Consider the following 12,797-nt stretch of genomic DNA (forward strand, 5'->3'; position numbering starts at 1 on the left):
GCAGACCCACTTTAGGGGACTGACCTCTGATACGACGGCTTCTTCGGACTTCGGCGTCTTCGGCGAAGGGTAGCCTTCAGGGGCCGAGCACGTCGCTTGGCCTGGATGTCCTTGAAGGGGCACGATTAACGGGCATAGAATGGTCTACCCAGCACCTCCACCAAAAATGTCACGGGTGGTGACCAAAAAACAAATAAAGAGGAAGAAATAAACGTTTAATATGGCGAGCTTGTGCCAAAAATAAAAGGGTACAAAAGGTAATAACAGAGCGTCGCGGGCGTCGAAGTCGACGTTGCAGCAGAGTCGAACGCTGGGGCGAAAACTGACTCCGCTCGCCTTGCGGAATAACTTATGTAACCTCGTGGATTTCTGGATCGTTCGGCGTAGAAGGTTCGGCGCGTAGAACATTCTAACCTCGAACCAGCAAGACGGTTCTCGAATTCACCAGAACATCACATTACAGTGTCAACAAAAATGTCTAAGGTCTGATTTAAGGCCCACGCTATTTCCGACATGCGGCAGTGGCGTGGCACGTCATCTCAGCTTGCAAATGTCGGAATGGGCCCGTCTTTCAAGATATCTAGGGAACCACTCCTCCCCATAGGGACAGGCTGCACCGTATAGATAATGGGAATGAGTGAAGATTGACAAGTGCAGCCGTAGTAATATTGTGAACGAAGAGCGCGGGCCTTAAATTAGCAACGGTTGTCGTCTACCGAGTTAAGCGAATTCGAAACTAAACAGTACACAGAGAGCTGGTCAGAAATTGAGTCCGCCGAAACCAGTGGCCGGGATGGTGTAATCGGTTAAGGCGTCGCCCAGGACAGGCGAAGGTTGCGGGTTCAATCTCCGCTCCTGGCCCAATTCTTTGCCAGCTCTCTTTCCCTTTCTCTTTCCCTAACTTTAATGCAATAACTTCCGATAATCACCTTCTCCTCTATTCGTTCACAATATTACTACGGCTGCACTTGTCAATCTTCACTCATTCCCATCATATATATATATATATATATATATATATATATATACATATATATATTGATTCGTTGTTTTTAATTGAGTGCAGGTGAGAAAGGAGGAGAAGGGGGTACGGTGAGTGCGCTGTTCGGTGGCAGCGAGAGGCGTCAAGGCGCATTTAGTGAAGCAGTGTCCCGTGACGTCCCATAGTGCAACGCGCGCAGCGTTGCATAATGGGTCACTTAGGTGCAAGTTCTCGCATATAACGGTTACGGCAACTGCGACACCGACGCCGATATATCATTACTTTTTATCGGCCCCCGTAAATTGTGCAGTCACGCAAGAATCGCGAGATGAGTGCACACCGTGATGAGATGAGTGCACACCCTTATATTGGCAATCGTAGAACGACTAAACAACGGGGTATGATAGGAATATCGTACGCGTTTTCGAATCGGCATCATTGTGCCTGCAACACGAGTGGAGACTTCAGCGTAGACTTCCGCACTTCACACCTGCATAAAGTCTTGCTAAAATTGATCGATTCAGGGTTTGGGGCTGACGCTCTGAATTTTTTTTTTTTATATTGAGACCATATATTTACTTTTGCTAACTAAAAAGTAAATGAGTAAATATTAGTTAAGTATTTAGCTAATTTTTCCGTGTTGCCAAGAAACGTTAATTTTTTTTTTCTCACTTTCAACCACCCTATTGAAATAAATTTTGTCTAAAATATTCACTGAAAGTTGAACTTGTACTTTAACTTTATTTTAACATATTTGTACGGAGGAAACCCTGACAGAAAAGCTTCCAATATACCCCTTTTTGAAGGGCTTCCCTCTGTTGGCAGCTGTGAAATGTCTGCACAATAGCCGACTAAACTCGCAACTGCACGGCACACTTTATGCGTTAGGTGGCACTAGAAAGCAGGCACTTACAAATAAACACAAACACACACACATACACAAACGCCCACACACAGATACAAGGTAAAAGGTGAAGAGCGCAGTGACGTTGCAGTTTCGAGACTGTTTCATTGGCTCGTTCGCACCTAGCGTTGGTCGTGCTCCAACTCTCCATATTTCTTGAAATGGCTTGCGCTTTCCACGATCTCGGTTGGTCCTCCATCGTGCAGCGATTCGGACCTCCTAACAATCGGCACTTGACTTTCAAAAAGGCTCAGTTTGAATCTTGACTATAGGTCCGGTGTTCCTGCAAAAAACACCCTTATATGCCTGCCCTCTATGAAACGAGTATAGCCGAAAGTTTCCTGCCCTTTCTTGTCTGCCCTTGTCCTATTTACGCAATTAAGGTGCAGACGCGTGTGACATAAAACAACGCAGTTGAGAGCGTGGCTTAGGAATTTTTTTTCTCTCCACTTGATCTGCAAGCGATTGCTGACTCGACACCAACTTTGGCGCTGTTTCTGGATCAAGCTTACGCGTTCTAAAACAAAAGACCAGGGCAAGTATAGAGTTTAGAGTGTAGATTGAATGTGTTGTGTGATAAAGACGTGGGGTGAAAAAACATAAGCGGTTTTTAGTTTATTTCATAAGGTGGAATCATCGCTTATCATCTTTTATCCCGCGAACTTATTAAAAAAGGTCCCAGAAGCTAATTTCTCAACTTTCCGACCGCGTGGTTTCAACTGTGCTTGATTTTACTGTTTGTTGCGGAACGCTTCTCCAATTGTAATTGAAATCAACGTTAACTCAGTGACAGCCGGTCAAGCGGAGAGTCAAAGCAAATTTGAGCCGCCGCTAAAGCCTCAATAATGGTCGAGTTTCATTCTGATAATCAATTGCGCTGCAGGCCTTCTATGACACGCGCTCGGCTGGAATTTTATTATATTCCGCGACTGTATCAACTAGCCGAATAACGTACACATTATTACACACCATGTATTTATACAGGAAACGAAACAATTTACCTCCATTATTGCTGATACGCGCCAGCACACGTTTGTTTACGTTCATTTATTTATTATTTAAAATACTTCTAATCCCATTCTGGATTGTTGTAGGGTGGTACATCATACAAAACATATATTTTTTTAATACACATTTGAAGATAATGGTATGCAAGCCTATGTCGACAGGTGCGCTTCTAAGTTACTAAGAAACTGCTCTACACTAGTGGAATGTACAATGTTTCGCGGCAAGTGATCCTATTCGTTGATAGCGCGGGGAAGAAGGAATATTTGAAGCAATTATTGTGGGTTGAAAGTTCTTCCTAAAGCTTACAAGCTTTACGTTCGTTACATCGCTAACAGAACACGCCTTTGTTTGCTTCGAAATCGCGTTGTAATACGCGTTCCTGCTCCGCGGCAACTCTTGCTTGCATAAGCTCAGCAGTGACTGAAAATAAAAGAAAACTGAAATAAAAAATAATGATATTGTAAGGACTGGCAGCCTTAATCGTTGCTCTTAGCGTTTGAATTGTTTTGCGACAAGTTACACTGCTTTTGTTCCAACACAGCATTATTTAGATACCAACGCAGTGGTGCTGTTTTACAAGAACCTAGCCATACTCATCACTGCAAAACAAATAACCGGTTGTGGCAGCAAGGGATGACAACATTGCTTTCCTGCGTTAACCTTCAAGGTCTGCACGCCCCCATCCTACGCCTTTCCAAAAACGCAGTAATAAATAGAAAAAAGTTGTCGCTGTTGCATTTTAGAAAGGCGGTCTGTAGGCAAAGCATTTATTGATCCTCCTCGTATGTCTCCTTTTGAGGGTAAAATGATGAGGCACATGACGTCACGGTAACACGTGATATACCGGCGTCATGTGATGCCATGGTAAACGTCACTAGATATCTTCAATTGTGAAAAGGAAAGGATACCTTCTCTCTTTCCGCTCCCCCCTTCTCCCATCGTTTGAGGTGCCATCTAGATTTTTGTGTTAAAACTGTGTGTTGCATAGAAGACGGTGAAATATCTAGACAATGTGCTTCGAAACATACGTATTCCATAGAACACACTGGTACCATAGCAGCCCTCTCCCCAAAACAGTGGCGCGCTGAACGGCGAGCCGTTGGGGAAGAGGGGTGTACTGCTCGTGCAAGGGGCGTCTATGAGCAGTTTCGTAACTGAGTTAATCTAGTGGCGTTCTTTATGGTTTCGTTTGATGGCACGGTGCAACGTTCCATCATAAAGTCAAGTGATTTCACTGTTTCACATGACTCTCGAGGTCACGAGATCTCACAGTGCCGCTCAACGTCATCGTTTTACATGACCCAGGCTTTAAATAAAGGGTGTTTGGTTTTTAATTCGTCTAGTTATTGTTTTAAAACCTAAGTGATTGGTGCACTATTGCGGTTCCTTCGCTTCTATAATTATTAAAAATATACATATGGTTCCAATTAGACGCTTTCTGAGCGTCATCGAACACGCTCGCATCAGCCAATTTTCTCAATTTTTTACGGACGTGGGAAGCTAGGGGCTGTGCCAACTTCCTACCACTCCCGCAACAGGCGCAAGGCTATCGGTGCATATACGCGGACACTATGCATTTTTTTATCCGCGTCTTCGCACTAATCATCACTAGGGTGCTGGATGGCGCATTGAGTAAACAGGTATGAAGCCACTAGATGTAAGCGTCTTGTCCAGGAAATGAGCGCTTGACAGTCTTTCCAACTCTTTAGAGCGTTTGCTCAAACACAGTTCAAGGCGGTGGGTTTGCTTGCGTCATCTCAGGAGAGTGCACTTGTTGCGCAAGAACCGCTCATGCGGGCTCGAGAAGTCCACTGGAAAGCTAAGTGATCTGCGGAAGCTTGGAGATTCCAGTTGATCAAGTGTGGATGTCCCCATTCAAAAGCCTCTAGATTAAAAGCTGAAATGTATTACTAAAGCCTACGTAAAAAATGCAGGAAACTGTGACCCAAATCATTGATTAAATGCTCTATGAAATAAATCCCCGCAAACACTGGACTTCCGGGGTAAGCACTGAACTTCTCAATGGGTTCACTCGTGCCCGGCATGTAGCATATCTAAGCACTATCCAACCCCGTATAGTAGAAATCTGTCCGTTTCCACACCACTAGCCTTGTGCTTGTTGCTCAAGGCACAAGTGAGAATTTTGGTGCACCCCTCGCTTCCCACGTCCATCAAAACCTTCTCAAATTTACTAATTTAGGTGTTTTCAATGACGCGTAGCAAGTTTTTAATTAGAGCCATATGGGTAATCTCACAGAGTGAAAAGTGACCTATAAAGTCTTAGGTAATTAACTGACGTATCTTGAGGATTAACCACCTATATCATGCTCCCTTGCCGTAGAGCTTACCTACGCAAACATCATTAGTGTTCCTTTCGCCAATTTTTAAAACTAAATATTTCGAAAGAAGTTCTAACATTTCCATATAGACGCTATATGCACGCGCCAGATTGAGCTGCCATTGCCGACCATATCTTCTTACCAGATGTTGAGCAGCTGAAGCGGTTTTTGACGAGCCTCCAGGAAAGCCTATGCTGGAAAGAAGGACTAAGTAGCATTTAAAGTGGCAATAACCTTTTTTGCTGCGGCAATGATGAAGTTAAGCGAACGGAAGAAGAAGAAAATAGGTAAGTGCTATGGAGAAGTTGGTAACCTAGAAATGGCGCCTGCTAAGGGAATAAGAGGAAAGAAAAAAAACCCTGAAAGGTCGGTCATCGCGGCGCCCATGCACAGCCGCCTGAACGCGTCTATAGCAAATAAGACAAACTTCAATTAATTTCAGCTTTCAGTTCTACCTTGAAATTCATATTAAAGATCAGCAAAGTATCCAGAGAAATTTAATGTTTCGACCTTTCTGCAGATCGAGGTCCTCCCAGAGGTCGTGAGTGCAGTCCGCGGACGCGTCGAAGTTTATTTAGACGGCGGCGTCCGTCATGGCACGGATGTGATCAAGGCGTTGGCACTCGGAGCCAAGGCTGCGTTCGTTGGACGTCCTACCATCTGGGGGTTGGCGTACAACGTAAGACATCCACGATATCAATTCAGCAACCTTATCAGAAAAAGACCCCATAGAAGCCACATGATCAAAGAGCGATAAATAAAATAAAAAGTGATCGGAATAAGAAACGGAGTTCAAGCATATAGGCTGAACCAACTTCCCAGTCTATTGACGAAGTCCTAGCTGAGATTTGCCAGGACGTATTCGGTATGTCGCCATTGGACAGAAAACCTTTTTGTTTGTTGATGCAAGACCAGAGGTCCCCGAGGTCACTATGATACTATTGAAGTCTGCCACTATTCAGGGATCTGTCGCATAGCAATCACACCGACTGCTTGTTGCATACCAATGAGAACGCCTCCTGCTCACAAGGCGGTGCTAGAACAAACCCCCTTCGAAAGTGCACATAGCAGCGTTGGTGATCGCCATTGCTTGGGAATGAGACAACACTCGTGTCCAACACATGCTCAGAGTATGTGCTCAAGCATAGACGGACAGGTGATGGTGAGGACTTCTTAAAAAGGGTCTATGGTCAGGTAACCTACAAGAGGCTATAGGGCATGGACCCACACGTGCTGTGTCCATCGTTCTGTTGTTACCAGTGTTGCCTCATAAAATCGCACGACTTCCGGATGGACGCTGACGCAATACCGTCTCCGATATAGCCCCCCGCGCTCGTCTTTCTGCGTAACGTAAACAAAATTATCACTACGGCCCTGCTATCTAGATGGTGTTTGCAAGGGTCGCTAGGGGACTGCTTTGAAGTCCCGGCGCGGTCACGGCGAACGCGTCCCGATTTCGCCGTTTTTTTTCTCGTATATGCCCACCGACAGCTCAAAAAGCGGAGGGCGCGATTGTGTTCCGAGCATCTTATTAGCTCTCCGCAGCAGAGTGCATTGCGGAACAATCCGATAAGAACAGCGACGAAGGGATCAGAAGGACAGAACAGCGAGCATAATCGGCCCTTCCTTGGTTTTCGTACACTCCTGTGAGTATACTGAGAGAAAGTGTTCCGAAACGCGTCCCTGTCCGCGTTAGAAGGCCAGTAGGGGAACGCCAATCAAATGACAACGTAATGTATGTTTAAAAATATGCAAAATCGAGACTGGCAAGCGCTGGCCGTCATTGGTAGAGGTTGGGATGAAACAAAAGCACGTGCGTGTTTCTATAAGGTAAGCAAAAGGACGAGGTGCTCAAATAACAAACGAATGTGGCGGCTGTGTCCGTTCAACAGGCGAAGGGGGCGAGAAGAAACGGGAGATGGAGTCATATAAAATGAAGATGGAAGGGAGGGAAAGGCACGCACGAGTGGAAAACTGAGGATGAATTTCGAACCTCTAGACGGTAATGCAGTCAAAATCTCGGTTACACCATGTCTTCTCCGAAATGGGCTTCACGCCACAATACGGGCATCTTGGCCGAGGTTTGGACCCGCCAACTCGGGATCCGTCCGACACTCGCACTCGGAGCCACCAAGGGGGCGGGGAGGGAGAGCCGAAGCGAAATTAATAATTAAAAAAATCGAATGAACTAAGTTTACTGGAGATCAGCGCAACGAGGCTCCGACAGGGAGTGCAGCGAGGCAGTTCAGAACCATAGTCCCAAGTGTGCAGAGTCAGTGTTATGAGTGCAAAAGGATATTAACGCCTGATATCTTGGTTAATGAAAAAAGCGAGTGAGACTGCCGTGTTTAGGATTTTCCCCACTATATTCTCCGTACATGTGAATTAGCAGAAAAATATAATCTTGTTTTCTTGCACCTGTGTTTAATCGTTTGTCCAGAAGTGATGACTTTTTCTAATTATTATTACGCAATGCAGCAGATAATATTTCTGATTTATGCGTGTCATATACGCATATTATACGTATATCATAGTGATTCGATGAGGTTGGAAAAGGAGCAAGCATGGGTTGAGCTTTAGACATTGCTAGAGTTCGGCTATCCTCATTTTGGATTGTACTCGAGCTATTATTCGAATGTTTCGCGATCCTGTTTGTGATGAACATGAGCACTGCTGATGGCAATCGAGTACTTCACAGTGTCATGTGACTCGTGGTAAGTCATGATGCCATTTGACGTCACGGCGTCAAGAATGGCACTAATACACCTAGTGACACTCTCAATGTAAGTCGACTTTGAGTCACTTGACTGCGTCACGGGACCACACGATGAATCACAGTGCCACTAAAAAAGCGCCAGGAAAACCCATAATTCCTCATATCTTGCTCTTATCTTACTCTTACTCAACCGGAAAAAAATACAACGGAAAGATGTTCGAAGCGGCGCATGGTATTTCTTTTGTAACAAAATGAATGTTTGTGAAATAAAAATTGTCAGCTGTATTTTTATGTAGTGATCAAATTGGCATACACCGAAGTGCAGTGCACTTTGGTGTATGCCAATACACCGAATACACCACGGCAACATGTCCACTTTGGACATGTTGCCGTTATATTTTTTTTCCGGTTGAGTTCCGATTCAGTTCAAAAATGGCGGCAAAGTTTTCGGTTTGGTTAAGTTCCGGTTCGGCTAAAATAGCGGTTCTGTTCCGGTTTCCGGTTAGGTTTGGTTCGGTTCCGAATCCGGTTCGACCTTCTGGTACTGGATATGCCATGCATCAACCTCTGTATCGGGCGGTAGTTGGCGTTACCTGGCCTATATACACAACTATCCCATAAAAATTGTTTTTATAAATTAAGATTTTCGCAAATAATTTGCTTCATCAGTTTTTTTTTTACTATCTCGCTTCTTTAGACCTTCTCCATGAATAGTTTAACACACTTTTGTGATTATGAAGAGCGCAATTCCGTCTGCTACCTTTGCAGGGGTTGCGGTAAAGTCAGAACGCCGATCACGCTTGATGTGAAGGATATTGGTTAAAATACAAGGGAGCTTGCTTTGAAATCTAACCACTCTCCTTCCATCACAGGCAATTTGAGCTTGTCGTTCTGATGTCACCACAACCCGTGCAAAAGCAGCTGAGGTATTTCAAGAAAAGACTTCGGGTTCACTTCGTTCGTTTTTTTGTTTTGTGCAACTATTTCGGCCTAATTGCTCGTTTAGTTTCCAAGCCTTCCAGCTATCCTCCATTTATGTCAAACTCTTTCAATTTTAAGTTTAGTAATTGCCCCACTCCTCTCACGAAACGGCCAGGTCATGTCCCCCGGTCCCTCCTTATTTGGTGTGTTCCGATATGCTCCCAATTCCAGTCTGCGCAAGTTCTTCAACTTTCCTTGTCTGATTGAATGTCCGCGACCTTATGCACAGTATAACCATTAACTTAAGGTAACCTAAGCAGCATCAAACCTTTTCATATTTCCCCAACCAATTGATATTTGATAAAACTTTGCTTTCTTGAGTTCCATGATGAGCGAATGTATTATGCAAAAACTGCATCCAGGCATGTTCGAAGCAAACACGTATGTAGAACAGATATGCTTCGATAATACTTGAGGCGTGTTTGCACATATCTTTTTCACCATGTCCACCGGGAACACCATGTGTTTTGTATGATGCTTGCGAATTGTGACGGGTTTACAGAACCCCCAACGACATCAACTCTCGCCTCGCTACTCGTCACCACGCGTATGGTCATAAACTCTACAATGCTTATGTTTTTACTATAGCTACCGTCTTAAACTTTAGCGTGAAAGAGCCTCTTCATCTGCCTGCGGTCGTCGGATAACAAAATCGCTACACGAGACATGCGGACAATATTGTCATTTTATTCCGGACCACACATGTGTGTCTATAACAAGGCTTCTTTACGTTTTCAGGGTGAAGCCGGAGTGAGGCAAATGCTGGCGATACTGAGGCGAGAGGTGGACCGAGATCTTGCATTAATGGGTAATTGCTTTCTTCAAACACCTCTCCAACAGGTTAAGACAATAAGGGACAGGACTAGAATGCATAAAGCGGTGAACTTTGCTTGCTGCCTGCCGTATACCACGCAAAACTTGATGTCGTATTTTTGCAAGACATCTGCTCGTTGCTCCAATTTCCTCTTGAATGTTGTCCACCACTGCACGACGCGAGCACCGACCGTAGTTGACTATGCACTATAAAAAAAAAAAAAGAGGGGGGTGGAATTGTAGGATAAATCGATTTTCCTCCCTTTCGCCAACGGAAGGAAAGGAAGTTGCTTCCTCTCCTTCATTTAACAGATTGACATTCAGTGCCGTCTTGTAGCACTTAAAGAAAGAAAAATAACTTCCTCCTGCATGTTCGTGGCCACAGTGGTGGTCAGATCGGTGACAGCAGGGACAAGAACTTGAGTGCTCAATTTCTTTTTACATCCTTGGAGGCATTAGATTGGGGTGCTGAATTTAGATTGTATTAATATAAAGCTTGGGGGAACCTTTCGCCGGTCACCAGCCCGGCGCTCCATTTAAAGAAAGTTAGCCAACGCTTGCCAAAGACAAGAGAAAACAGCGGCTCAGTTTACCTTTCTGTTAAATAACGTCCTGATAAACTCTTTTATGGGGTAAAACCTGAAAGAACTCAGTGACGTTTTCTTTGCTTTTTGCAAACAATAACCAATAAAGCATTTAGCAGCATTAGAAAAACATCCAGCAACACTGGGCGATCGCCGCGAAATGGCGGGGCCGTGGAGCCCACAGTAAGCTAGGTTTGACTGGTTTCGTTTCACTGGTTTGGCGTGTTGGGTAGTGCCTCGTCGCCTGTGCCGCGTATTTTGGCTCGTTCCTTGCGGAACCAAGTCTGGCTAGTATAAAGACTGATTTATTTAGCTTAGAGTAAAGTTATGAAGTTAACAATTGCCCCAACGTTTAAATCGGTAGTTTTTTGTTAATATTTCAAAATTTAAAAAGGGAGTGAAAAGACTTGCTTAAGCTATGGAAATTTCCAGACCACAAATTTGTCACAATAAAAAAGAACGTCTACATGAACCACAATTCGGCGTTTGCGGTTTACATGGGCTCAATCGAGAGCTATAATTCTTTTACACACATACAAAATGTGAGAATGATCTCTCCCCTTGTGGTATATTCGAAGCCCATTAGCGTTATTGGGAAGCACCTTTTAGTTTACGGCAATAAACAGGTAGTTTAATTTTAACACAAACAGAATTGATAAAGAGAGCGTATAGCGGTTACATAAAGGCCGTCTTTCCTGAGTGTTTTGTGGCTCGGAGATTGTTAGATAGAAGAATATTTGTCGCGGTGATACAATAATTCACTAATATCTAATAACTGGTAGTACCTATAAGAGGAATCACCGTAAATACTGTACTTTCGCAGGACTCATAAAATCAACATTAAAAAGTTTTTATATGAATTACTTAATTAATCTATTGCGGCAATTTTAAAGGCGTTATATTAAGAGGTATATACAATTCCCTTAAAAAAATCTATAGAAATATTATGTAGTCATAATATTTCGTCGGCCTTTACATGGATATTAGAAGAGATGTGCCTATAAGTATCTCATTGGAATATTAAAAAAAAAAGACTGCCATACATAGCGATCGGGTGAACCATTCAAAGTGTCTGTCGTTACGGGTTTCTGCCTTGTGTTGCTCTTGAATGTGTGCTTTGTTTGCTGTTTGTATATGTAAGTGGATTGTATTGTATATTCACGTTTGTCTGTGTATTCAGAACTTGAATGACAAGAAAAATACAAGCGGCGAAGTTTCGATTTTTTTTTTCTGTTTTGTTTGAAGCGCCGTTTGGCGGAAACCACATCGATCACATTACGTGGCCCTAAGCGCCGAATCGCCCTATGCGAACACTGTCGTGTTTCCCGTGCGAAAGTAAAGTGGAAAGCTTTGCGAGTTGGTAAACGTTGAACACGATGAAAAATAGCACACAAAAGACAAGAAAAAACGAGTAAGAAACTCAACACAAACAGGCACGCGCCTGTTTTTGTTCTGTGTTCCTTTCGCGTTTGTCCTTGTCTTTTGTGTGCTCATTTTTCATCGCGTTCCCGTACGAGATATGAGGTTCGTGCTTGAAGACGGCTCTTTTAGAGTCTCTTGTGCACCTGAAAGACGCCGGAAAGGAGTATACGCCGTTAGCTCTTATTACGGTGAAGAGCCGTGCAGATGGACAAGCCTTTGGACCCGGTTCGCACTAACGTTACGCCATGTTGGTTTAGGGGAGGAAGTTTTACTCCGTTCGTGGGAATCGAAGGAGAATCGAACCGTGAGAGGATAAAATTCCCAACCTTTTGAAATAAGAAAATTGTGCTCCCTTGCCGGAGGACTTCATCGGACATTTCTTCTTCTCCTTGAAAGGAGAAAGGTTTTAGAATGTAGTCGCTGACATTTTAAAAAGTGCATGGTGTGATCTGTTATGTTCGCACTTCTTACTTCACTCACTATATCAGATGATGTTCTCTGGAGCCTCTGACAGCTTAAGAAAGACAGGGTTTGATGAGTACCGACCGAGCTAGTATTGCTCTAAAGCAATTGTAGCATACACAGCTACATAGGAGCTTAGAGTTTTTGGGCGATCTCATGTCTTGTCTGTCGTCTGCAAGCATCTACGAGGAGTTTCTGAAAAATCAAGGATTTTTTATATTGTCTGGCTGTTTATATTTACTCTTACATAGCGTGGACTGCCCGACATTCGAGCAGCAACAAAGAAATTGGGTCGTTTTTTTGTTTTTTTTTTTCGTGATGGATTAGCAGCGAAGGGTAAATTTGTCGTGACAGGCCGGTAAGGGGCACCTCACTCCCTTTTGGTTCGGGTAGCTTAAAGGGGCACCGACACTCCAATGGTCGTATCTTTCTAATGTCTAAAAGGATGCACGTCGTAGTCGTGGACACACAAAACAAATACCGCATCGCAAAAAAAAAATAATAATAATAATTCTTCACCGAGCGCCCGTCTTTTTATTTTTGGCGTTTTCCTCTCTCGCTCGTCACCTCCCTGCTTCTTTTGATT

The 12,797-nt window shown here is 43.9% G+C and overlaps 1 protein-coding gene across 1 annotated transcript in view; it reads left to right on the top strand.

Moving 5' to 3' along the window:
• Nucleotides 1-12,797, top strand: part of LOC121838508 (hydroxyacid oxidase 1-like) — a 75,068-nt gene that overhangs the window by 40,474 nt on the left and 21,797 nt on the right. Inside the window, exons 6-7 of the mRNA XM_042294795.1 lie at nt 5,754-5,912; nt 9,669-9,738. Of these exons, the coding sequence (XP_042150729.1) occupies nt 5,754-5,912; nt 9,669-9,738 (229 nt within the window). The remainder of the gene's footprint in view (nt 1-5,753; nt 5,913-9,668; nt 9,739-12,797) is intronic.

The sequence above is a fragment of the Ixodes scapularis genome, unplaced genomic scaffold, assembly GCF_016920785.2.
Source record: "Ixodes scapularis isolate PalLabHiFi unplaced genomic scaffold, ASM1692078v2 PGA_scaffold6__148_contigs__length_123643588, whole genome shotgun sequence".
Classification (NCBI taxonomy): Eukaryota; Metazoa; Arthropoda; class Arachnida; order Ixodida; family Ixodidae; genus Ixodes; species Ixodes scapularis.